Source organism: Phacochoerus africanus, chromosome 15, assembly GCF_016906955.1.
Source record: "Phacochoerus africanus isolate WHEZ1 chromosome 15, ROS_Pafr_v1, whole genome shotgun sequence".
In the NCBI taxonomy this organism is placed as follows: Eukaryota; Metazoa; Chordata; class Mammalia; order Artiodactyla; family Suidae; genus Phacochoerus; species Phacochoerus africanus.
In genome coordinates, this window is record NC_062558.1 from 107,959,359 (window position 1) to 107,986,649 (window position 27,291).

General features: G+C 43.3%; 1 protein-coding gene across 2 annotated transcripts in view; it reads right to left on the reverse strand.

Annotated features, from left to right (window-relative positions):
• The window catches only part of BLNK (B cell linker), an 85,874-nt gene that overhangs the window by 39,256 nt on the left and 19,327 nt on the right, over positions 1-27,291 (reverse strand). For both annotated transcript variants that reach the window (XM_047762154.1, XM_047762156.1), the window contains exons 2-4: positions 18,727-18,792; positions 14,698-14,747; positions 3,676-3,716 (exon numbers count right to left, since the gene is read on the reverse strand). In XM_047762154.1, the coding sequence (XP_047618110.1) occupies positions 3,676-3,716; positions 14,698-14,747; positions 18,727-18,792 (157 nt within the window). The remainder of the gene's footprint in view (positions 1-3,675; positions 3,717-14,697; positions 14,748-18,726; positions 18,793-27,291) is intronic.

The window sequence follows — 27,291 nt, forward strand, 5'->3', positions numbered from 1 at the left end:
GAGGAGAAGAAAGGAAAAGGGTGAAGAGTGGGATAAGGAAAGAGAAAGGAGGCTGGAAGGAGAGCTTTTCCTGAGGGGGCTGGAGGGGCAGTGGGCGAGAGACCAAAAGGAGGAAGGAGCCCAAGGGAGGGTGCTTGTCCTTCTCCTAGAGTGGGGGAGGCAGGAAGGGACAGGGGAGGTAAGAAAATTTCCCCAAACCCCTATGTCAGAAATAGAAGATGGGAGCTTAAAATCCTTCCTGAATATGAATATAAAATTAGCTGAATAAAATAATATTGTAGTAACAGCTGTTATTACAACTAATATTTCTATGCAAGGCATACCTCATTGACCCCTCACCACACTCATTTGAGATGGTTTTGGGTTTTTTTTTTTTCTTCTTAGGGCTGCACCCGAGGCATGTGCAGGTTCCCAGCCTAGGGGTTGAATTGGAGCTACAGCTGCCAGCCTACACCACAGCCACAGCAACGCAGGATCTGAGCTGCGTCTGCAGCCTACACCACAGCTCACAGCAGTGCCGGATCATTAACCCACTGAGCAAGGCCAGGGATGGATCCCGCAACCTCATGGTTCCTAGTCAGATTTGTTTCCACTGCACCACATGGGATCTCTGAGGTGGGTTTTTTAAAATCCCATTTTACTGTTGAGGAAACCAAGCCATAGACAAGTTGACTAATTTGAGTCTGTGATTTGTACTCTGGAGAAGCCAATTACGATTCCCAGGCAGGGGGTCTGGGAAGCGGAGTGTGAGTGAAAGGGTGGACCAGGGAGAGGCTTCACAGGGCAAGAGCCTGGCTTCCCAAGCCAGAGACCCTCCTCATCCATGCCAAGGACCCTGTCACCGTTGTTGTGACATCCCAGGGAGACATCAGTACGAGTGCTGAGAAGCAGTTGGTTTAATAGAAACTCCTGCAAGTGAAGGAATCAGCGGGCACCCAGACACATGTGCCTGACTGGGGGATGGTTGGGGCATCCCACTCTGTTTCAGTTCATGGAGCAGGGATGAGACTCCCTAGACTTTGTTACTGTAGGCTGGGGATCAGTGTGCATCCTGGAAAGGACTCTGGAGTCCTGGCAGCCCCTCAGGCAGAGCAACCTGACTAAGAGGATCAGGGTGGCAGAGTTGGCAGAGGTGGCAGAGAGGGTAAAGGATGAGAGACACTACATCTGCTGTTCCTGGAAGCTGTCCTCCAGCACTGGGTTGCCTACCAGGCTGTGTCCCCATGAGGACCGGACTGAAACTGTATATCCAGGACCCACCATGGGACCTGCTACAGGGCAGGTGCACACCCAGCATCCATGGAGTGAATACATGCCCCAGCCTCTGAAGGGACTGAGGAGGAGGGAATGGGTGCTCAGTAAGTGCCGATCTGGCCCTTCATTTGGAAAGTCTTTTCTGTAGGAGATGTACTATAAGCCCCTCCTACTCCACACACAATAAAATGTGTTGAATGCCTTTTCATCAAGAGAATTAAAAGGGAATCTTTCAAACTTTTGAGAATTTTAAAAAATCTTCCCCCCAAATTATTCTAAATGATGACAACAAATGTTTTCATTCATTCATTCAGTACTTGAGCAAGTGCAATACTTTGGACAATCTGATGGAAACTCTGAAGAAGGGAATATGTAACTAGACAAAAACCTCAAATTGTCCATCATTCGTTTAAGCAATTAAGTGCTTGACTCTCAGCACAGTCCTTGGCCTCGCAGAACTTATTATATTTTAACAGGACAGACCAACAACAAATAATGAATAATAAATAGTAAGTAGGTCATCAGACAGATAAAATAGGTATTCCTCTGATAGTTGTCCTGAAGGGAATGATTGGGGTCCTGAGAGAGCAATGGAAGAAGGGGTTCTGCCTGGGTGGGGGTTCCAGAAAGGCTTTCCTGATGAGAAGGGGACACTTAAGCCAAGTCTGAAGTACAAGAAGAGGCCGACCAAGTGAAAGAGGATAGGGGCACTCTTTGGCTTCTCTCTTCCCTTCTTCCATCACCTGCCCAAGGACCATGAGTCTGAAATCATTGAGCCAGGGACCTTGGTCTTTAATAGGAACTGAGGGCAGGCCTGTGAGCCTGGGCTGTGATGAGCAGAGCCCTGCTGAGGGGGTGTGGGGAAGGCCAGCAGGTCTGTAGGGGATGGATTTCATCAGACCTGGAGGCTTTAGCAACAAGCCTGATTTCATCCTATGTACAAAGAGAATTATGATTACCTAATTAGAATAAGGTAAATAATAAGATAAATGTTCATACAATCCTTATTGTAGCTGGTATCTTCACTTTGGTTGTTTGACTTTGGGACACAAGTTATTCTTCCATATCCAGGATGATTTTGTGTTTTCTAAGTCCCAGCTATGTGCTTTTTTTATCCAGCCAGTGAGTTCAGTGTTTTTGGCTGCCTGCTTTGCTTTTTAAAGCTTTGCTTCATATGCAGCCCAGTGCATGCTGCCAGCAGGGGGCGCAGCTGCAGTGCTTCTGAGGGACCAGTGCTGTGAGGAACTCTAAGTGACCCACAGAGAGGCCACCTCATCCCTTCTTTTTAAAAATCCTTTCTCTAAAGTTGAAAAGGGAGGAACTCCCATTTCCTAATACTCTGAATAAACCCCAGGTGGTGCTCCAGGGCGCACTCTGAATAAAACTCCAGGTAGTGCACACAGTGTGGAGCCGGGCCCAGGCTCAATTCTGGGCACTGGACAGAGGTCCTGGGTTCTTATGCTACTGAGTAACTAGTGTCGGTCAGGAAGTCATTGTCATGGCCTTGGCCTCAGTTTCTTATGGGGTATGTGTTTGTGTGGAGGCCCTCTGGGATCCCTTCCAGATATAAAAAGCACAGATTGGAGCAGACTGACATTCTGTGTGAATTTAATACGTGAAGAATAATCATCGTGAAGAAAAATTCTTAGGGTGTCTTGGCCCTATAAGGTCCAGCCCAAAAGAGAAGTGGCTACTTGGTTGCAGAGCCACCTTGAAGAGATTTACAATTAATTCTGACATACCACTCCCGATGGCATCATGGTCAGGTCCCTCCATTTGTGGCCCCCAGAGTCTGTTCACAGGCTCTTGGTCACAGTAAGCACTTTGGGTTTTGAAAACCTGATTCTGAGATCTGAGAGCCTGGGTTTGAATTTTGGAACTGCACGTCACTTAAACGCTCCAGGCTGTGGTTTCTTCACCTGTAAAACGGGCAGGCCTGATGCTTAAGTTGTGACAACTAATACTGACCATGACCTTCAAGAGTGGCCCAGAAACACCCCTGATATGTGAGGCATTCGCTCTTTAGTTGTTGGTTTGTTTAGGCCTCCTAGCAGGGACCAAGCAGTGACGGAGTATGGGGGAATTCAGGGCAGAGGCATTTGCCAACTGATTTGGAAGTATTTCAACATATTAACATCTGTTTTGGCTGTGCTGGGGAGTACTCTGAAGACCAGGGGAAAATGGGGCAAGACTGCCTACTTACAGGGCTGTAGTGAGGGTTATACGAGGTAATGAGTCTAAAGCCCTTAGCTTGGCGCATAGAGGTGCTTGCCCAAGTCAGCCCTGGGACGTTATTGCTGCCTAGTCTACAGGTGGCCCTTCCAGATCAGCCATATCCCCTCTGTGATGTGCCCTTGACCACCAGCATGTCGGGGCCTTGGGAGAAATGGTACCCTCCTAGTCCCAGGAACAAGTACTTACAAAGTCATCTGACCACTGCTCCTCTTCGTCAGCTGGGCTCTCTGAAATGGCATGTGGGAAACAGAATGCACAAGCTTAGAGCTCAGCTTTACTGCTCCACCCTGTCCACAAATACCCCACACCCCCCTTCCCTCCCCTTGGGCTTCCTGCTCCCATCTACTAGGCCTTGAACAGTTATTACAGTCATCTCGGGTTCACTTACTTTCAAATCCTTTTGTTAAAAAAAAAAGTCAGTTCTTAGTGTATTAAGAATTAAGTCCCACTGGGGCAAAGGAATAGTGAATCTGACCCTTTTATGTCTTTGTCAAGGGACCCTTTTGGCACCTTGGAGTAGCAATCCATACTGTGTTGCTTTCAAGGATTTCTTGGAATCAGCAGGTGGATGATGTAGTAGGAAGAGCTGGACAGAGTCATATAGACCTAAATTCTCATCTAGGCTCCATTCCCAACTAGTTGGAGCATAGGTAAGAACATCTAATATCTCTGGGCCTCAGTTTGCAGATCTATAAAATAAAATAAAATTCCAAATCTATAAAAGAGAATAACTTCTATGATTCTGTCTAGCTTTAACATTAACTTTTTTTTTATTAGAAATTTATTTTATCTAGTGATTTACTACATGCCAGGCAACATTACCAGAGCTTTGGATTCACATAGCTCTCTCAAAAACCTTATGAGGAAATTGGGACATAAAGAATATAAAGCAGATAGTAAATGGTAAAGCCAGGAGTTGAGCCCTGCAGGTTGACTGATTTCCAAGAGCAAGCTCTGATCCACAGCACCACGCTGCTTTGCTGTCCTTGAGGTTCACGGTGCAGGCACTGTCCTAGGCTCCTCAGGGGGTATAAAAATGAATGTTACAGGTCTTAAAGTCACTTTTGATCTTGAAGAATAAAATAGCTCTAGATCATGACGGCCAAGAAGACCACTTGATCCTCTTTCTCCAAAACGCATTTAGAGTATGAGAAGCTTCGCATAAATCCCATCACATAAACTGGCCTTGGAGGCTAAATATAATTCTCTTCGTTCTGAGGGAGATCTACCAGACACAGGTTCAGATAGCAGAGTGGCTCTGATGACTGCGCCATAGGGGATCCCAGCTCCCTGCACTGAGCCGCCACTGCTAGAAGGCCTGGTGGATGTCCCCTGAATCCCCCAGAACTTCAATAGAACTTTAACTTGCCATTTCTATCTCCTGCCTGCCACAGCAGACCACTGACTCCAGCTCCAGGGGAGTGCCACAGAGGCACCAGGAAAAGAATTGTGGAGCTGAGGTGGGGATAGGAAAGAGGTCTTTGGATCAGAGTGGACATACTTTGGATCAGCAATGGCAGCAACAGTGCCCTCTTATGGGAAAAACATATAAGCACTAAGCACTAAGAAGGAGCTTCATTCTCCAAGTCAAATATGGGTCAGACTTTGACATTAACAAAAACTCATTCTTGTGAAATCATTCTCTATGTTGACTTATACCAAATTATGGTATATTGCAATCATCCGGTTTGGCAAGAAGCTCTACAAGAATAGGTGAATAAGTCCTCTTTACAATATGCCAGTACTGGGGGAATCCATTTACAATATGCACAGTGGGGGAATCCATTTCTAACATCTTAAATTTGGGGATAACTGAAGGTCAAAACTTAACGCATGTGATTGGGTCACTTTATTGTACAACAGAACTTGACGAAACATTATAAGTCAACTATACTTTAATGATAATAAAAAATATTAGCATATACAAAAAAAATTAAGGCAGTGAGATGTTTTTGTTTAAACTATTTAAAATAGAAACTTTATAAAACGCCTCTATAAAATGCATTTCCCTGCCTTGGTCAACTCCTTTTCTCATTGAGTCAGGGTCCACTTTATGATCAGCCTCTGGGGAATGTAGTTGCAGCAGTCATCCAACTGATCTTCCTGTCTCCCTTATCTTTCCTTCCCAGTTCATCCTTTCTCCTGTTTCTAGTTATTTTGTTAAATAAAGGTTGATCATGCTGTTCCTTTCCTCAAGAATCATCAGTGGCTCCCTATGGAATGAAGTCACGCTTCTTTGTCAACACATTCAAACGCCTGCACCTGCTGTCCCTCCATTGACTCCTCTCAGAGCAGGGTCCTCCATGCTCACTTGCTGTGATACTGGACAGCGTGTTCCTCCATCATGCATTTTGAATAGTTCTCTGCTCTGCTCATGCTGTTTACCCCCAGCCCATCTTCCTTCTTCCACACGAACCTCTGCCATCCCTCCTCCAGAAGGTCTTCTGCAGACCCTCTGATCATAACCCATAAGCTCCTTTCTCTGGACCCTCGTAGGTGCTGCTGGCACTGCGATGTCCCACGTACCTCATTCTACTCTGTGCTGTGACTAAGTCATCTGTGTCTCTCTGTATTGAAAAGCAAGACCTTTTTAATTTATCTTTGGACCTGGATGGCATTTGCATCTGTAATCCATGCACTAATAAAAGGATAAACCAATAAATGACTTGAATGAGTGAAATGAGGATAATAACATAGATTCCATTATTGAATACTTCCCATGTGCTGGATGCCAGGGGAAGTGTTATAAATATTTCTTCATTTATCCTCAAAACAGTACTATGTGGTAGGTGCCATTATTATCTCTATTATTCCTCTTACAGTTGAGGAAACTGGGCCTAAGAGAGGTTGTAACATCCGTCTGAGGCACACAGCTGGTGACCGTGAGGGCTGGATCACAGGCCAGGCTGTGTTGCCGCCTTCAACCAAAATCTCATGTGAACTGCCTGGCCCTGCACTGAGCATCAAATAAAACCAAGCATGGCCCAGTGCAGGCCCTGTGATACATGGAGGTAGAAAAGAGAGAAAAGCATCATGTGGTAAAGGTTATTGGATTAGCATCCTCCCCCTGCCCCTCAGCTCCATTCATCTTTGGCCCCACAGGCAGCTCACAGCATCACACTCATAGAGTCACAACCTAACAAGCCATTGCCCAGACTGAAAAGCACAATGATCCAAAGTACTAGATCCAAGTAGTGGGTGGTTTTCCAGCATCTCAGAGAGCCTTCCAAAGTGTATAGGTAGTTGTTTTATTTATTTATTTATTTATTTATTTATTTATTTATTTATTTATTTATTTACTTACTTACTTACTTACTTACTTATTTTTATTTTGGCTGTACCCATGGCATGCGGAAGTTTCTGGGTCAGGGATCAAACCCCAGCCACTACAGTAACAATGCCAAAACCTTAACCTGTTGTACCGCAAGGGAGCTCCTGGATAATGGTTTTAGAACCACATTCCCTGGGTTCCAGTCCTGGCACTGCTCTTTACTACCTGCTTGGCAGTGGACCAGGACTCTAATTGTTTAAAGCTCAATTTCCTCATCTGTAAAACAAGGATAAGAATAGTGCCCACCTCATGTTTGTATGAGAATCAAGTAATGTAATACATACGAAGTGCTTTGCCAAGCCTGTCACACAAAGTACTGTGTTATGTTGCTCATTCTTGTCTGGGGTATTGGCAATGTCTTAATAAACCCTCAAAATGACACCAATTCTATTTCATTCTAATGGCAACTCTGCAGCATGGCTACCGCAAAGCAATGGATCCAAGAAAGCTTCCAGTGTAGTGAGTAAGATTTTCAGGAGGGTAAGTTCAAGTTGAATATGGGCCAGGTGGTATAGGATTACACACCCCTGCCAGGAAGCTGAGATGCTAGTTGGGCCTCCTTGTCAGGAAAGCCTTTCTTGCTGTGTTGTGTACATGGTTTGGGGTTTATACACTATTTACTGTGTCATAGTCCCATGCCACACATCCTCCCCTTGCCACTCCCAGGCTTTGAGACCATGTGGCCCTCCCAAGCCTGAGGGCACAGCCCCTTGCATCATGAGACACATGAGAATGGCCAGGATGTCTCCCATGTCAGCACTTGCTCCAGACCAAGAAATGCAGGGTTTTGAGCTTGGGCTCTGGGGTCAGGCTGCCTTGCTCAAAATCTTGACTCTGTCATCTGCTAGCAGTGTGACCTTAGGCAAATTACTTAGCCTCTGTGCTTCAGTTTTCTCATCACTAAAATGGACGTTATTAGTAGTACCTGTATCATAGGGTCTTGAGAGAATGAAAAGGAAATAACTTGTGGAAAGTACTTAGAATTGTACTTTATGTAGAGTAAAAACCCAATGAATGATGACTATTACTATTAATTTACTTTCTCTTTAATTCTCATAATAACCTAAAAGATAGGTATTCTTATCTCTAGATCTGGAATTAGAGGCTTAGGAAAGTTACAAAACTTTTCTAGGTTCGAGAATCTGGAAAAGAGTGGGTATGTATATATGTATAACTAAATCACTTTGTAGTACAGCAGAACTTATCACAACATTGTAAATAAACTATACTTTAATAAAACTTTAAAAAACGCAAGAAAAAAAAACTTTTCTAGGCTCAGTGCTTGCAGGGCAAAGCCAGGATTCCTACACAGGCCAAAAGGACCCCAAAGCCCAAGATCTTCTCACCAAGCCCACCTCTATGATGGAAATAAAAGATCTAGAGTCTAGAGAAGCAGTCATGTATCAGACTGAAGGTAATATGGGCTGGTGTAAAGCACCTGGAATTATGACCAGTGAGGGCTGCCAGGTTCCATGAGGCTGGGTGCCTAAGGTATGATTGAACTGGGCCTTGAAGGACAAGCAGGACTTGGGCAAGAGAATGAAGATGAAGAAGGGTGTCTTCCTTATCCCCTAAGATGGGCTTGTGTGTTGGTCCCAGCTTAGCCAATAGATGGAAGGAGGCATCCATGAGGCACAGAGAATGGATGAGCTACACTGGAGAGTCACAGGGAAATATGCCAACAGGTGAACAAAGCTAGATTCGTTGACCGCCAAGGGGATGCTCCAGCCCCACGGGGCACTACAGACTCAGTGACAAGCTGGAGATGGGGAGGCTGATGAGGATGGTGTCTGAATAATCCAGGTGTGAAGAGACAGAGGCTGCACCAGACTGGGGGGATTGGGAAAGGGAAGGGATGGCTGGAAGGTCAGTAAAGGACTGTGTCGAGAGCTGATGGGAAGGGGCGAAGGAGAGGCTGTGAAGTCAGCCTCTTGATCCAGGGTCATCAGGAGTACCGGAGACCCTGGGGCAGATCTGGTGGCATCCAGCCATGGGCATTGAGGGGCGTATTCCATAGCTACGTGTCGACATAGCCTTAGCCTAGGTCCTGCTTCCACTCTAGAAGCTGTGCTCTAGGCCACTGGGCCCTCCACATTTCTCCTCTTGCAGAGCTGGTGGTGGGATGCAAGGAACCAGTAGGAAGACTGTGGCAGGACACAGGAAGAAGAGAAGGAAGGAGGGTGGTCTAGCTGCGGTGGTAGGGACAGACACAAGGGAGGAACAGAAAGCAGAACTACACAGGTTGTGGGGAGGCAATGAGTGGACAGTCCCACTGGGTATACTGGAGAGGAGAGAGAGATGTGACCATGTGGGGAGCTGAGGCCAAGGCCGAATCCAGGCTGGCTGGGGAAGGTGATTTACAACTAAATACTTAACATCTTAGAAATTCCCTTAGTCTGTTCATTCATCCAGCCCAGTTAATGAGGGGAGTGTGCAGACAAGGGGGACACAGTCCTTGCTTAGTCATCAGCTGGCTATGTGGCCTTGGGCAGCCACAGTGCCTTTCTGGTCTCCAGTTATTCCTAACATAAGAAGCTTGGTTTGGGTGATCCTTCAGGACTTTCTAGGTTTTAAAATGTGTCCAAGTTTCATTCTTCTATTTTTATTTCCATCAGGCAGGACTGATGTTGAATATAGCTCTCCCCATGTCAGCTTTGCTGGATCACCAGTTAGAGGATCACCAGGGAGACAAAAAATCAAGTAAAGGCTGACTTCACAAGGAAGGGGGTAAAAGCAGTTTATAATTCACTCTTTTGTACACAAAGAGTTGTTATGCATGCTCTGTGCTTCTGTGGTGGCCGTTTTACCCAGGAATCTTGCTCAAGTACCTTCCTTTCCTCTGAGTTCTCTCCCCTTTATCATGGCTCTGATCTCCCTGCAGGACATCAGTGGTGGGAGGAGAAGGTGGACCTCCTGGGGACATAACAATAGCCCTGGATATCAGGGCCCTAGGTTACAAGGAGAGAGGCCATGGTCAGTTCTGACCTCTCAGGGGTTGCAGAGTGACCAGTGGAGCTTCTGCAATGACCCCAGAAGACTCTGGGATCACCATGACTGATCTCCCCTGCCTCCCTCCTTCCTTCTTGAGCCAGACCTCAGATTCAAAGATACAGGAGGCTGTTCAGCTCTGGAAGCTCAGGAAGCAGAGCTGGGTCTGGGGCTTTCAGAATTAAAAAGAAGAAATGGGGAGTTCCCATTGTGGGTCAGCAGAAATGAACCCGACTAGTATCCCTGAGGATGCAGGTTCGATCCTTGGCCTTGCTCAGTGGATTAAGGATCTGATGTTGCCGTGAGCTGTGGTATAGGTCCCAGATGCGGCTCGGATCCCTTGTTGCTGTGGCTGTGGTATAGGCCAGCAGTTATAGCTCCAATTTGACCCCTAACCTGGGAACTTACATATGCTACACCTGTGGCCCTAAAAAAAAAATAATTAAAAATCAAAAGAAGAAATGCCAAGAAATGACCCAGCTTGGGTCAGAGGGAGGAATAGTGGAATGGGAGCCTGGAGTGGGTTTTCCTTTTAGTGGTAGCAGTAACCTTGGGCAGATCACTTAATATTCCTGCGATTCATTTTCCTCTTTTGTGAAACCAAGACAGTCATTTCTATATAATGTTCCAATGGGAGATTAACTGAGCTAATGCTGGTAAGGAGCTTAGCATAATCCCCAGGACGGAGTAAATACCCAACATATTTTGGATATCTTACCTTCCCACAGCAATACCAACTGCACAGGAAGGATATAGTCTGCTCAGTGGACCAGGAGGTCCCTATGAGCAATGTTCCCTCCTCAGAGCCCAAGTAGGGTTGTGGGGTCTAAAGTGAAAGCAGCAGTTTGCACACTGGCCTGACCTGCATCTCTCGCCTTTATCATGGCTCTGATCTCCCTGCAGTTCCAGGCTCCATTCTTTGTCCTTCCAGACTCTAACTAGAGGAGGGACTGTGGTGACTCTTCTGCTGACCTCTGGGGAGTACTGGCCTTTTCCATACTCTGCTCTCTGAAGGTTAGCATCACCAAGGTCAACACACTCTCTGGCTTGGCTTAAAAGGTTTGGAAGCAAAGCCATTTGCTTCTGGGACTGGAAAGAGGACATAATTCCAGTGTCCAGAGGAGGGAAACAGGTGGGGCTGCTTCAGGAGGCTTGGGTGGACCAAATCTGTACAGGCCTCCAGGGAGCACCTGGAAGTCCTCCTGGACTCTGGAGGTCTGGTGGGCTACAGTCTCCAAGCACTGGGGCCTCTGAGGTCCTTGAAGACTCCCTAGGTTCAGGAGGAACTGTCAGGGCTGGTTTCTGAGGCCCCAGGCTCGCAGCTGTGAAGGAACTCTAGAGCTCAAAGGAAGTGGCTGGAAATACTCCTGGGACTTGAATTGTGGAGGAAGGGCAGGGAGTATCAAGGGGGTTAGTAACTGCAGGCAATGATGGTGGTTTTGCCAAAAGAACCTTTTCCAGGGATTGAGTGTAAAAGTGAGGTAACTAGTAAGGCCCTATTGGTCGTATAACACAATAGGATGAATTTAAAAGATTCTGGAACTTCAATAGATTTGTCTTTCAACTTAAGAGAATCAATAAGGACAGGGTTGGTGGTTTATAGCAGGGTTTCTCAAATTCAATATTCATTCAAATCCCTTGGAGTTCTTGATAAAATGCAAATTCTGATCCAGTAGTTCTAGGGTGGAGCAGAGATTTTGCATTTCTAACACACTCCCAGCTGATGCTAATGCTGTCAGGTTAGGAATTACATTTCAAGTAGCAAAGACTTAGAAGACCTGGTTGGGCCATTTGTGTGCTTGGACCTTTGTGTGCTCCAAGAGAGACTAAGTATGAATGAACTGATATCAAGACTATTTGCTGGGGGTTGGAGGGTTTCAGGTAAGAGAGCAGGTGTCTGAGGTCAAAAAGGGAATACTTTTGAGCATCAAGGAGGTTGGAAGAGGCAAATTCCTAAATCCACCAAAGGTTAGGAGAGGCTTGCTTCATCACTGGGCTCTGGGCTCCCAAGACTTGTGTTTCTGCCAGAGTGTAGAGTGTTAGCTTGGCTGGGAGCCTAACAGATCCTACTGGTTCAGTCCGCCATGATATAGATAAGGACATTGCCCAAGGTTACACAGCCAGTTAGTGGCTAGGCCTTGAAGGACCTTGTAGGCAGGCTTGGTGGTTTGCAGTTCCTTGTGTTGATGTAGAGCCTTGAAAATATTTAAGCAAAAGTACTTTAGAACTATTTTCTGGTGGAGGTTGGGAAGGCTCCATGCAATTAGGAATTTAGGAGACAACTAGAGGCATCTGTACTGGGACAAGCAAGAAATGACCAGAGTCTGAGCAGTAGTTATGTAAATAGAGAAGGGCAAAAAATATCTGAGAGACACTGAAAAGAAAGAAATAAGATTCAGAGATTAATTGTTTCGTAGAGGTTGAAGGAAGAGGAGGAATCAAGGCTGGTCTTCAGTATGTGTGGGTTGGGCAAAGGGTGACTAAAACATGAATACTACCTGTCTTTTTCCCAAGTAAAAAGTAGAGGAAGGAGTTCCTGTCGTGGCGCAGTGGTTAATGAATCTGACTAGGAACCATGAGGTTGTGGGTTCGATCCCCAGCCTTGCTCAGTGGGTTAACAATCCAGTGTTGCTGTGAGCTGTGGTGTAGGTTGCAGATGTGGCTTGGATCCCACGTTGCTGTGGCTCTGGTGTAGGCCAGTGGCTACAGCTCCGATTCGACCCCTAGCCTGGGGACCTCCATATGCCATGGGAGCGGCCCAAGAAATGGCAAAAAGACAAAAAAAAAAAAAAAAGTAGAGGAAAAGGGGGCTTGGGGAGGGGAGGAGCTAGGAGACAGTTGAGAATGAGGGTACCATCAGGAGATGTTCACCCTGAAGTCAGGCAGATTGAATTGCATCTGAGCTCCTAATGTTTGTGTCCAGGATCTCCAGTGCTGTTGAGTCATCTACAAACTGACAAATGTTCTTGCTAATTCCCTAGGATTCAAATTGAATGTCATCTTCTCAGAGAGACCTTCTCTGACCACTTAGGTTTTTCCCTCATCCCATACTGATTCCTTATCACTCCATCTGCCATGTTCCTTCAGAGCAGTTACCATTTTGGGTAATTTGTGCTTACCTCTTTGCATTCTGATTTATTATCTGACTCTCCACGAGTCATTAGGCATTTCAAGGTTAAGGACTATATTTTGTTCCCCATTACATATCTAGCACAGTATCAAACAGGACACACTTGTGTAATATTTGTTGAGTGAATCAAAGAGTGTGTGGTATAGCTGCAATACCCGGAGATGTCTATTCTAGAGAAGAAGCCATTCAATTGACCCAATTTCTTAATTCTATCCCTCTGTTGCACAGAACAACTCTATTTACACTTTACTTAACATTAAAAAATATGACTATATGGCCACAGGACAGACTTAGGAAGCCACAAGGAAATGAATTGCATCTATATCCCTCCAGGGCTGTCTCTCCCTGACTCTGCAGATAGGCTTGGGAGGGCATCACAGGAGGTGTCCAAGCAGAAAGTTGGCCTCATTTGTGTTGTGTGGTGGTGGAGGTACTTTAAGCATTGGATTAGATGTTAGACTATATGACCTCTGGGGCTCCTTTCAAACCTGAGACTCCATGATTCCCTATCTTCCAGTCAAATCTTTGGGTACTTAAGAAATGCAGACTTCTATTTTCTTTTTTTACAACTTGGAGGGGAAAATGTATTTGTTCTCATTAACTTTTGTTTAAGTAGATTTTAGATAGGATTGGGTGCATTCAGGGTGGTACAGCCATAGACAAAGTAAGTAGATTTCAAAGGTTGGGACAGGATCTTTATATTTTAGCTCCAAATTCCAAAGGAATCCACTGGTCAACTGTCTGGACTTGCTGACTGATTGGCAATGTGAGGTCAATAAATATGCTGTGACCTAGTGAGTTCTGGGAGGTGGTCCAGCGGATCAGTGACCAGACTTGGTATGCTGGTCAGCATTTCTCAATATGATAAGATTCCATCAAACCCAAGAGGAACTCAACTATCTGATTTAATGCTGTCTTGATCAGTGGGAGAAAAAAAAATCATCATACTTTAACGTTGTGATTTGGTTTTAGCTGTTGCCCTGTAGTGGAAGAGTCTTTATCAATGTCTATAGCCCTGTGGTTTTCACTGAGGGCTCTAAAGGTCTGTCTATATCCAGGACCTCTTTATATTGAAGCCAGTAGAAAGAGATTTTAGACCTATACTCTCAATGCATCTGTTCCAGAAAAGGAAAATGAGGTGGAAAATGTTAGCTTACTACTGCCATAAATGCTACCAATCTCAAGACTAACTCCTCTTTCCTGACAGAGTTGATCCTGGTTAGAATGGGGTTGCAGGGCTAAAATTTGGAGAGGATTGAGCATATGCCATCAAGAATTTATTCCATCCCCCCCTCAACTGATCCTCAAGTATATTTTTCTAGGAAGCCTTCCCTTCCCCACTCCCTCCACATTCTCCACTTCAGATTAGATTAGATATTGTTGCTATGTACTTCCGTAGAACTGGTGCTTCCCTATCACACTGAATCGTAATTGTTTTTAACATCATCTGTCTTCCCTTCTAGACTAAGAACTCCGAATATGGAAATTTTATCTTATTTTTACTGTATTCCTACCTAAGACACTGTATGTGCCTGGCACATGGAAATTGCTTAAACATATTTGATAGGTAGATAAGTAGATGAATGGATTGAAGGACAGCTACATCCCCATTATAGTCAAATGCCTCATAGATTTGGTCATTCTTAAAATTAGGATGGGCTTTTTGTTTGTTTGTTTTCAGATGGGTAGAAAAGTGTTCCCTTTTCAATAAGTAACATTAGACTATTTGAGGGTCCAAGTATTTTAGGAATACTCTTACCTGAGGCATAATCCCTTCGAGGAACACTTGGAGGTGCTTTGACTTTCAGCCTGTAGGTAGCAAATTAGGCAGATGGTCAGTGGGTAGGACAACTGTTGTCAAGGCCCATAATATAAATATATAGAGATGCTGGATAGATTAACTAATAGAATAATGGCTTTTTTTGGACCCATCACATGAAAGACTAAATGTATTGTAAACTCAGAGAAACTGTTAGTCAGAGGTTTCCCACTTCTCCCCATTTCCCCAGAGCACAATGTGGCTATGACTTGGCAAAGGTGAAGTTGGGAGGTGAAGGGCTCTGAGAGGTTAGAATACTAGTAAGGGTTAGAATACTAGTAAGGGCTCAAGGAAGGCAAATGTTGATTGGTTGATAGGAAGGTTAGAGAAGATGGAACTCTATTTTTTTTTTCTCTTTCTATCTTTCAGGGCCTAACCCATGGCATATGGAAGTTCCCAGGCTAGGGGTTGAATCAGAGCTGTAGCTACTGGCCTACGCCACAGCCACAGCAACACCAGATCTGAGCCGCGTCTGTGACCTACACCACAGTTCATGGCAATGCTGGATCCCTAACCCACTGAGTGAGGCCAGGGATCGAACCTGTATCCTCATGGATACTAGTTGGGTTCATTTCCACTAAGCCACCACAGGACCTCCTCATCAACTCTATTTTTTAAAAAAATTTAATAAACACTTTAATAATAGGAAACAATTAGCTATGATCAGCATTTTAGTTATAGGTTGGACAGAAATTATTTTTGTACTATTGAAAAAAAAGGTCAGGTAAGTGAGCAGTGAGTGTCTCCAAGTTGGGGACTATGATTTTTAGATTAGAAGTTGAATCGTTTCAAACACTCTCAAAACTACTATCTTTATGCACATATGAAATGTTCTGAATATTCACAGTGCTTCCTTACTCATTAAAAGGAGAAAATGAAAATTATATTTGAAAAATAGATCCCAGTTTTTAGGCTTTTTATAAGTTCTGACACCACTTCCCTTTCCATTACTTGAAAATGTGTAAGGTTTATATATAATTATTTTAATAATAGTTACCGTTTTACCTAATAATGATTTGCATAGTGAAATTTAAAATGTATACAAATATAACCTATACAAAACCCTGCAGCCTTCATTTACTAAAATATCACATCTCTTTATAGACGCAGCCTATAAGGTAACTATTACATACAAAATGTATCTCATTTTTTTGGAAAAAATTAAATTCAGAAATTCATGTTTAATTGCAAAAACATATAAATATAGTTCTTATAAACGAGAACTATATGTTGCAAATATAATAATATTTATATTTGCCTAGAAATTCTTCTTTTTATTTCCGTGAAGTCTCTCCAATCTATTATTTCATTCAATTCTCAGCAAGCCAGCAGGACAAGCTGGGAAGATACTGTCATTAGACCTATAATGAGGTCCAGAAAGAGAGATTGTCCAAGGTGATGCAGAAAAGCAAAACAAAAACAAAACTGAATCTGGTGCCAGGTCTGATCATGGAACAGTAAGATTTCAAAAAACACAAACCAACTATTACTCATTATTGCCATCATTTCAAAAAACAAAGAAAGAGTATTTTAATACCCCCGAATGTGTAAAGGTCATCATCTCAGAATAAAAGACAGATTCAAGAAAGGCCTGTTGGTCACTGAACACCGACCAGGAATAAGAGGTGTGGTTTGGGGCTCACTGAGCAGCCAGCAGCTGCATGCCAACCCCCAACACTTCAAGGTCCTTATTTTCGCATTCGGCCGTGAACCAGTGACAACTCTGTCACGCTTTTGTGTTAGGAAACCAGTGTGCTCAACTGTGCTTCCTCCTTTCAAGGTGGCACCTGTTGCCTGGTTACAAGTGAGAGCTTAACTGTGGGGCACTAGACCCAGAGGGCCATTGACTTCACCCAGGATACAAACTCTGAAGAAAACATGGCTTGTCAAGTAAAAGTGCATTTGAGGATACTAGGCAGAGTGAAACTGAAATTATCTGGAAAATTTGAGCTCCGTGGCTGCTATAAGCATAGAATAGAGAGACAGTTTATGCAAAGACTTCATATTATTGAGAAAAATGGTGTATTTGAGATTGACAACTGTGGGATAATTCATCTAGAATTGCTAGTGATTAAAACAGTGACTAGCAGCGTTCCCTCATTTCAATGAGATTCTCTAGGCATCAGAAATAAGAAATGAAAATGATCACACACCTTTCCCAGTCATGGACCAAAACACGAAGACAAATTCAAGTTCTGTATGAAATGAGCACTACCTCACAAGCAGAAGGCTATTTTAACTATTTTATGGTAATCAGTTATACGTATTGAAACTTGTTTCCATTTTAACGCCTAAAAACACTATACAAGTGATTTCTTACTCTTAAGTTTAGCAACGACCAAAAAGAAGAAGAAGGGTGGGGAGGGGAGGGGGGAGGAGGAGAAGAAAATATATTGTTCCAAAAGCACCGGGAAATGAACTTTTATCCACTACTGATTGTACAAAATTTTGGGACAGCAGTTTGGTAATATCGATCACAATTTTAAGGGTATAAATCCTTCCACTCAGCAACTACAAATTTCAATTCAGGAATTTAGCTTTCTGGTATACTCAAAGTCTGCAAAGAATATTTATTGAGCTATTATTTGTGACAGGTAAACTGAAGGAAATGGTCACAAAATTTTGATAGACATTATCAAATTGGTCTCTAAAAATGTACATTCAAACTCCCACTCCCACGCTTATTTACTATTTATTTATTTATTGGCCACGTCTGTGGCATATGGAAGTTCCCAGCCCAGGGATCAAACCCGCACCACAGCAGTGACCCAAGCCACAGGAGTGTCAATGCTGGATCTTTAACCCACTGCATCAGAAGAGAACTACCCCTAATCATCCCACTTTAAAAGATGTTCACCAATATATAGCTGGTTAAATGAATGATAATACATTTATGGCAGACTATTAATTATCTGTTTAAAAGATACATGGATATATATACCACTCACTCATGCGGTGTCCATTTCTGAGGAGTGGGTTAGGGTGGTGACAAGAGAAAGTGAGAGATTTTGACTTACGACAATTTTGAACTCAATTTTTTCCTGGTTAATCTGAATTACTTTCATAAAAACAAAACCAAAAAAGCCTTAAACAAAAACTTGGCAGAATACCATTTCCCCTTTCCTCTTGACTTAGATTTTTTTTTTGTCTTTTAAGGGCCACACCCATGGCATATGGAAGTTCCCAGGCTAGGGGTTGAATCAGAGCTGCAGCTACCAGCCTACACCACAGCCACAGCAACATGGGATCCAAGCCACATCTGCGACCTACACCATATCTAACAGCAATGCCAGATCCTTAACCCACTGAACAAGGCCAGGGATCGATCCTTCGTCCTCATGGATGCTAGTCAGATTTGTTTCTGCGGAGCCACAATAGGAACTGCTTGACTTAGATTTTGAGTGGCAAATGCAGATGTTTACAAGGTACAATTTCTATTCTTAAAAAAACAAACCACCTAGAGACTTTTTTTTTTTTTTGTATGCAGGAAGATTTGCAGTTCTAACATTCCCTCTCTAAGTGCCAATTGAAAATACCATTTTAAGGCCATAATTGAAAAAGAAGAAATCAAAACATGGAAGACAGTTGTGGCAACCTGAAGAAGTCAGGCTGTGTTCTTGCAGTTTCTCTTTTGGCCCTTAGGTAAGTGGTTAAAGAAGCTGATTGTCCTGTTTCTATAAACATATTTTTTGATGTTTGCCAAGCACCTTGAATGGCATAGCTCGCCTTTCCTTCAGCAAGAGGGAAAAGCAAGCTGCCTAACCAGCCCCCCTTCACTCACCATGTTTCCTGAATGTGGATCTGACCACCAGGACTCTAGCCACAAGTAAGGAAGGGTCACATGCTAAAGAGGTTGCAATTCCCCACTGGGGTAACAGGGAACTTTGTTTCCTTCCACTTAGCACAGGCTGACATAAGATGTTATTCACCTGAATAAGTGCTCACATAGTGCTGTGGTGTCTAACTTACTTTTTGATCTTGTTCATTATTCCACCTTCATTGTTCTTCATGTCATGAACTATTTTTTGAAGCTGCCTGTAAGAAATGAAAGTAAACAGAAAATATTAATAATTAGGTTGATTTTTTGGAGTTCCTGTTGTGGTGCAGCAGAAACGATTCTGACTAGTAACCATGAGGTTGCAGGTTTGATCCCTGGCCTCGCTCAGTAGGTTAAGGATCCAGCGTTGCCATGAGCTGTGGTGTAGGTCTCAGACGCCGCTCGGATTGCTGTGGCTGTGGGATAGGCTGGCAGCTATAGTTCTGATTTGACCCCTAGCCTAGGAACCACCATATGCTGCGGGTGCCACCCTAAAAAGCAAAATAAATAAATAAATAAATAAAACAAAAAAAAATTAGGTTGATTTTTTAAAAAAAAACTTCTATCCTTTTTGAGTACAAAAGTAGAAAAAAAAACATACAATAAAACCCCCAAACAGCATGAGTTATATTGTATTTAATTAAGATGACTATTACTTGAGCAAAGAGAAAATGTGACGGATTCTATAAGGAGTGTGGTCATTGGGCCATGCCCCTTGCCACTGATCTGGTCAGGCTTAGGCTGTAGAAGGAATTCTGATCCTGAGATCTGTCTGTTCTGAGGAGGCAAGTGCGGCAAAAGCCTTCAGATCTCTCATAAGCCTCCCTGTTTTTCACTACTTGTCCTTGGAGCATCCACATTGCAAACACGGAACTACCTTGAAGGACACAGTGTAGACTGAAATCAGGCCCAAGATTTTTGTTGTCATTGTTAACTTTACTAAGTAGAATCTGGGAAAACTGTCACCTAAAAGTTGTACATACACAGAAGCCATAAAGAAAATGATGAATGAATCTGATTGCATAAATACTTGGAACTTCTGCAGAACAAAAAAGTAATATGCACAAAATTAAAAAATATATGACGTACTGGAAGAAATATTCACAATACCTAATAATAATAATAATAATAATAATAATATAATAATAATGACTATGTTTTGGTTAACAAAGAAATTTTACAACTCAGTAATAAAGTTGAACAATTCAATAGAAAAATGAGCAAAGTTATAAACACAGAGCTAACAGAAAAAAATACCCTTTTTTTTTTTTTGGTGGAGTTCCCATCGTGGTGCAGCAGTAACAAATCAGGCTAGGAACCGTGAGGTTGCGGTCCCTGGCCTTGTCAGTGGGTTAAGGATCCAGCATTGCCTTGAGCTGTGGGTCACAGATGAGGCTCAGATCCTGCATTGCTGTGGCTGTGGTATAGGCCAGCCGCTACAGCTCCAATTTGACCCCTAGCCTGGGAACCTCCATATGCCATGGGTGCAGCCATGAAAAAGAAAAAAAAAAAAATGGCCAACAGACCAATGAAAAGTAATTTAACATCACCTACATTTAAAGAATCTAAATGGGAACAACAAGATGATGTCGTATTCTGCCTACCAGCCTGGCAAAACTTAGTGTAATAATCCCCAGGGTTGGCAAGGGTGTGAGAATACAGATATTCTTGGGAATGTAAATGATTACAATCAATGTCTGTCAATATTTAAAACTGCCATCCATGCCTTTTGACCTGGAAATTCCATTGCTAGGAATTTACCTTAACGAGCATAGTCACAAACTGTACAAATACATACATAGCAGCATGTTTATTCTAGAATTACATATAATAATCCTAAACTTTCCTGCCTCTCCCACTTAAACAACCTAAATGCCCATTTATCATTAAAAGGGAACTAGTTAAATAAATATTGATAAAGCAATAAATACCATGGACTTTGAAAAAATACCTCTCTATTGCTGATATGTGAATATACCCAAGAGATATCATTGTGTAAAATGAAAATGAAGGATGAGGAGAAAAAAGAACCAAGGCAAATTCAGAGTATGCATATGATTTTTTTGTATGCAAAAAAGACATATATATATATATATATATATATGCATGTGCGTTGGTATGTGCATAACTTTTTAGAAGAATATGCAAGAAGTTGTTAAATGGTTGTTTTCAAAGCCAGCTGTAATTAGAAAAATGTACAAATTGGAAAAAATGTTAGCGTGTAGGACCATGTTTTGTTTTCTTCATAATAATTATTTAACTTAAACTATATCTAAAAAAATTTCACGTGGTTCTGCCTTGAAAGAGTGATGTATTTGAATTTACCTTTCAGGCAAGTCTTGCCTTTATTCTGAGAAAACCATTTAATTGGTCCTTTATTTAATGAAATTGAAAGCTTGTATAGAGCCATTGTTTTTGGATAAAATGGATTTTTTTCCATTAAAAAATGCAGAATTCTCTGATTCTGAGAGCTGGGCCTTCTGTTAGCTAATATGAATTAGTGGTACACAAGCTTAGCATGAGTCTCGGAAACCCTATTGATTGGAATTGGAATCTGGGAGAACTGTTTGGGGCTTTGCTGCAAAGCTTTTTGGTGAAGCGATGGAGCAGTTAAGAGGACGAGAAGACAGACAGCTTGTTAGAGGAACTCCACCTGGCCTGGCCAGTTGGCGTCCTCCATTAGGTGTTAACTCCAGGCCAACTCTTCTATGCTGATGTTCTGCCATAGCTATTTCTGGAGGGCCGTCGGGCATCAAGGAGGTGGTGGGATATTTGCTGCGTAGGGATGACATTGCTGCCTTCAAGCATCTTGGAGGCTGTCAAACCAGAAATGGGAACTTAGCCTGGGGATTTGGGGGAGCTCTTTTCCTTTCTCGGTCTAATGACTGTTAGGACCTGGAGAGCTGAAGAACACAGACACACCTGAGGAGGTCTCAATGGTGGGGAGCTGGAGGGATGAGGAGGTGGCCCTGAACCTGAGACTGGGTCTGAGCCTCTGCTCTGAGAAGGGCCATCCACGGGGCCATTACTAGCCTTTTTTTTTTTTTAATTTAATGATTTTTATTTTCTCCATTATAGTTGGTTTACAGTGTTCTGTCCATTTCTACCGTACAGCAAAGTGACCCAGTCACACATATATATACATTCTTTTTCTCACATTATCCTCTCTCACGTTCCATCTTTAGTTGCTAGATATAGTTCCCTGTGCTATGCAGCAGGATCTCATTTCTTATCCACTCCAAATGCAATCACTAGCCATTTTCAATGAGATAATTTCTCTTCACTGTGCCTGAGTCTTCAGTAGTATCTTGTCAGGAGTTGCTGTCCAGCCTCGGCCTGTCTTGGGGAAGAGTGTGTTCCATTGGCATGGAGGGTGGACCGCAGAGGGAGGGCAGGCTGGAGGGTGGTATAGAATGATGAGAGAAACTTCTTTCAGGACATCCTTAAGGCTGCATCTTGGGTAACTGTGTGCATAACTGGGGGGCCCAAATTCGGATATGGGAAGATCCATACCAAGTCACAGTTTGGGTAACAAAGGAAATGAGACCACAGTTTAAGTCACCAGTTAGGGAAGCTGGGCATATTGATTCCATACATGTGAGAGCCCAGCAAAGCACCAGGCTTGGCAGCAGAGAAAAAAGGATGGATGAGAGAAAAGAGGACCACCTGGCCCATCAGAGACACACAGAGGGTCCCTTGAGTTGTACTCTTGAGTGCCTCAGAACCGTACAGGATTCTAGAATATATTCACATACATGCCGTGCAAACCCTTTTCCCCTTTTCCTGAGGAACTGTAGAGACTCTGAGATAGAGGAGTGAGGGAAAATGAAAGAAGGTCTAGGGGTAGAGAGGAAGAGAGGTTGAAATGGATGGATTGGGAGGAAACGGTATCAAGTGGAGAGCAGAGGGCACCTCTGGTTTTAAGCTGACTGTAACTGAGTGGAATGTCTTTAGCCCATGTTAATGCCTAATGGGTTGAAGGGCAGAATGAGCCAGACTGAAGGATCCTGTTTGAGGTTTGTCAATAGTGGGACACAGCCAGAGTAAGAGGGAGCCAGAGGCTGATTTGCAGAAGTGACTTTGCTGTAGGCATAGATAAACAGAAATTAAATCTGTTTATTGCAAAAGCATTTGATGTAATTTTGTCATTTATTTGGCTTGGTATGTGATGCATTTCTTAATTATAGATTAGTAAAATAATTACAATCTGTAAGTTTAGTAAATTGTTGAATTGTTAAACTATATGTTTTTTGTCTAAAATTTTTCTCCTCCCTCTGCATCTTGTTAACACAAATCCTGACTTCCATAGCCATCACACTGCCAGACTTGGGTGACAGCTGCCAAACTTTAGGTTACCTAGTATAACTCAGTGTCCCCCAAACCAAGAAGATGTGGTGATGCTCTCAGTTCATTTTATCAATTCTTCAGACACTGTGCAAGGCACAGTTTTTGCTGCCCTCTAGCATCGTCTGCTCCATTTTGGAGCACTTTTTTTTCCCCTTCTACTACAACATAAAACATATGCAATAGCAAAGAAATGTGCAACTGAACTATTCCAGGAGAGGGTGCTGAACATCAGTGGTTTCACTGTGATAAGTTTGTGTGTAGGTGAAAACAGGTAAGGCATAAAGTAGCTTCCCTCTGATTATCCCTTCCAGAGATAATCCTTCCATGGTGGGGAGAAAGATAATAGGATCATAATGTTCTGATTTTTTAATGTTGTGAAGAGACAGCCATGTTTATGACAAAATAAAACCAAGAACAAAGCTTATCTAACATACATTTTAAAACAATATCAATATATAATTTTAAAGCAGTATAGCATTGTGGCATTTAAAAATAGTGAGCCAAATCTGCTTGGCCTAGTTTGTCTGCCCTTGAAAAAAATAAAAAATAAAAATAGTGAGCAGGTCATATAATTATAATTATTATTCCCTGTATAAGCCAAGTCAAATCTCATATTCTCCTCTTTTTGCCCTTGTTTTATGTTTTTTCAAGCTTTGAGTTCATTTTTTAAAATTTAGTTATTTAACAACACACTGTCACAATGTGTGACCCTGACTGAGCCTAGTTCTCAACAAATTCAGATCCCACGATGTCCTGAGAGAAGGCATATCATCATTTGAAAGTTATTGTCTGTTTTTTGCCTTCAAAGAAGTGGCTTGCTTTGGAATCTGATAGACCAGTGATTCTCATACTAAATTGTATCAGAATCACCTGGAGGTCCTTTGAAAACCCGAGTTTCACTACACCCCCGGAGTTTTTGATTGGGTGGGTCTGTGGTGGGGTTGGAGAATTTGCATTTCTAACAAGTTCCCAGGTGGTGCTGACTCTACTGGTCAGGAGCACAACTGTGGTGCATCATACCTTTTTCCATTGTGGGCCTTTTAGTTGTGCCAAAAAAAGTAAATACCTGCTTGGGGAAAATTAAAATCCCCACTACCCAAGTGCAAAGTTTCAGACAGAGACGCTGAGTGGCCAGTTTGCTTATCCAATGTGGACGTGTGCTTTCCTAGACTGTTGCTTCTTTATGGGACTTGATTTTTCTCTGTATGGATTTAGACTACCTGGTACCTGTATATTTTTATTTATCTTACAGTCATGCACTTTTTTCTTGAGCTACAGTTTGCTGCAGCTGCTGAGTGGAGAGGAAGAGGCTAGAGGAAGGACGGGCCCCTCATATTGTGCAGTAACCGAGAAGCAGCCAGACCTGCTCTGAGCAGAGCACCAGGGCGGGGATTTTGCCATTCCGAATACGGTGCTCCAAAACGGAACAGCACAGAATGTGGTGATATTGGGACTAAGGTATGACCATAGCCCTGTCTGAGAGGGATGGGCTGTCCTCATTGTCCCTCATCCTGCAAAGACCCCAGTCCAGAAACTGGAAGTGAAGAAAATGAGGATGTGGTAGGCAGGTCTTGGGCTCTGGTACCGGGATGTTTCCTGTTGTCTTCCTGGGACTCCTGGTTGCTGGTCCCTGGGCTCCAGGTTGAGTCAACCTTAGGAAGAATTCCCATAGTGCAGAGGTGAGCGAACATTTGAAGTGGTCTCTGGCTGGGAGCAGCGCAGGGAGAACCTCAAGAAGAGCCCAGGACACCCTGTGAAGCCTTGTCTAGTAGCAAATATGGACCATTCTTTGTGTTGTAGTTCCCTTCCACTATTTCTCAAATGTCAGTGAAGTATTATCATGCAGTCCTAACTCTGTTAGGATTGTGGGGAAATAAAGAGAGGGTCTGTGGCCAAAGGTGGGAGAAGCCCAAGAAATCCAGATGGAACCTAGAGGATGCTGTCTGCACCAGAACAGCTCCAAGAAGCCTGGTGAAGGGCTCTGGAGAAAATCAAGAGCCAGAGTGGGGTTGAGGAGGTCCAAGCAGCCCTGGGACTCTCTTCCTCTGTGGCAGGAGGTCTGTTAGAGTGGGATAGGGCTGCTATAATTTCAAAGGCAAGAGATGACCATTTTTCTTTCTTTTTTTTTTTTTTTTTTCATTTCTTTCATGGAGCCATAGGTAAGTAGTGGTTGGTCGCATAGGTTGTACGGTTTAAAATTTCTGATGATTTCTGCTTAAAAACATAATATATGTTTAGTAAAAGAATCCAATCTGAAAAGGCTACATAGTATATGATTCCAACTGGAACCTGGAAAAAGTAAAACCATGATCAAGATCAAGTGACAAGATCAGTGGCTGTCAAGAGTTTGGAAGGAAGGGAGGATGAATAGGTGGAACAGGAGAATTTTAGGACAGGGAAACTTTTGTATGATGCTGTAATGGCAGTTCTATGCAGTAGCTGCTTATTGTATCAGAATCTAGAAACAGTACCTAAAATGTCCCTCTTAATTCCATCCCCTCCTTTTAGCATTTAATTGAACAGCCTTCCAAGTTTTTACTGCACATGTATAATATGTATAGATTTTACACAATTAAGATCACATTTGACATTCTGTAATCTGCATTTTCCACTTATATCTTGAACATTTTCCTAAGTGAGCACCATCCTTAGGTTTTATCTGCTTGGCCACCTAGTCTTTATCTGTACCTTTCCTCCCCCTGCAAAGGGGAGGGTCTTTAATTAGCTGAACCGCTGTCTGGCTGTCCTGGATGGGCATGACAGGAAGCAGTGTAATCTAAGGCCCTCCTTGCTTGAGGGTAGGGAGTGAAGGTCAGACCAGACCCGAGGAGACCTGGAGAAGTGAGTGCTGTTGGGCTCGGGAGTGAGTGCTAAAGGATTTGCTTCTGGGAACCTTGGACCAGGGGGTTAGGCTTGAGGGACAGGAGGGAGCAGACAATCCCAGGTTCCCTCCTGTACCTTCAAACCCTAATCACCCTCTGAAACAATGTTTTCTAGAGTGTGGTCTAAAGACCACCTAACTCTATTATCTATGAAATGCAGTTGGTATTAGCTGCCTTGCAGGGTTGCTGCAAAAATGATAGATAATAGCTGTAAACTGCCTGCCCACACAGGCATCCTCAGTCCACAGCGATGGCTCTTTTTGTGGAAGACCTGGGGGCTGGATTAGACCTGAAACAACACAGATCAGTGCTGTTTGCTGGAGACGTAAAGGAGGAATATTTCCACTTGGGAGAGTTCCTCCAGACCAGAAGGTGCTCCAGAATTGCATTTGGTTGTGGTTTTGTTGTTGTTGTTGCGGTGAGGTTTTTTGGTGGTGGCAGGGAGGGTGGCTGAGAACGTTCCCCAACCTATCTGGTGGATTGGCACCAACTTGTGGGAACAATCTTCTGACCTCAATTCTGCATGAGACTGAGGGTATTTATGTGCTCTGATATCGAGTGGCATTTTAGTCTCTAGCCTACAGCAGTACTCTTTGTAGATATTAAAAAATACGTATATATTTGGGGTTCTTAACAGTGTCTTTAATGCTAACAAATATAGTCACCTGTCTCCAAGTGTAAGGAGAGAGCTTTTTCTTTTTTCTTTTTCGGCTGTGCCAAGGCATATGGAGGTCCCAGGCCAGGGATCAGATCCAAGCTGCAGTTGTGACCTAAGCTGCAGCTGTGACCTAAGCTGCAGCTGCAGCAGTGCTGTGTTGGGCTGGGGATCGAACCTGCAACCCAGTGCTCCCAAGACACTTCTTTTTTTTTTTTTTTTGTCTTTTTTGCCATTTCTTGGGCTGCTCCCTCGGAGGTTCCCCGGCTAGGGGTCGAATCGGAGCTGCAGCCACCGGCCTACGCCACAGCCGTGGGATCCGAGCCGCGTCTGCAACATATACCACTGCTCACGGCAACGCCAGATGGTTAACCCACTGAACAAGGCCAGGGATCGGTTCCTAGTCGGATTCGTTAACCACTGCGCCACAATGGGAACTCCCTGTCAACACTTCTGATCCCATTGCACCACAGTGGGAATTCCAGGAGAGAGCATTTTAATCAACACTAAGTTTAGTACAAGTAAAAATGATGTGCCAAGAAATAAGAAAAATTCAGATTGCTGAGCCCTAAACCATACCAATGGAATGAAAATCCCCAGGTGAGGCCCAGAAATCTTCATTTTAGCAAACTTCCTGGGCTGGTTAATTCTTATGCACACAGAAGGCTAAGAACACATTTTCAAGGACCAGGGCAGGTTTATCTCCTTCTAGGCCAGGCTTAATTGTAAAAAAAAAAAAAAAAAAAAAGAGCGGGCTTGCCAACTTCCAGATTATCTTCCCACCTGCCCTCTCTTGCCTGAAATATCTTTACCAACCAGTCTTTCTCTTTATG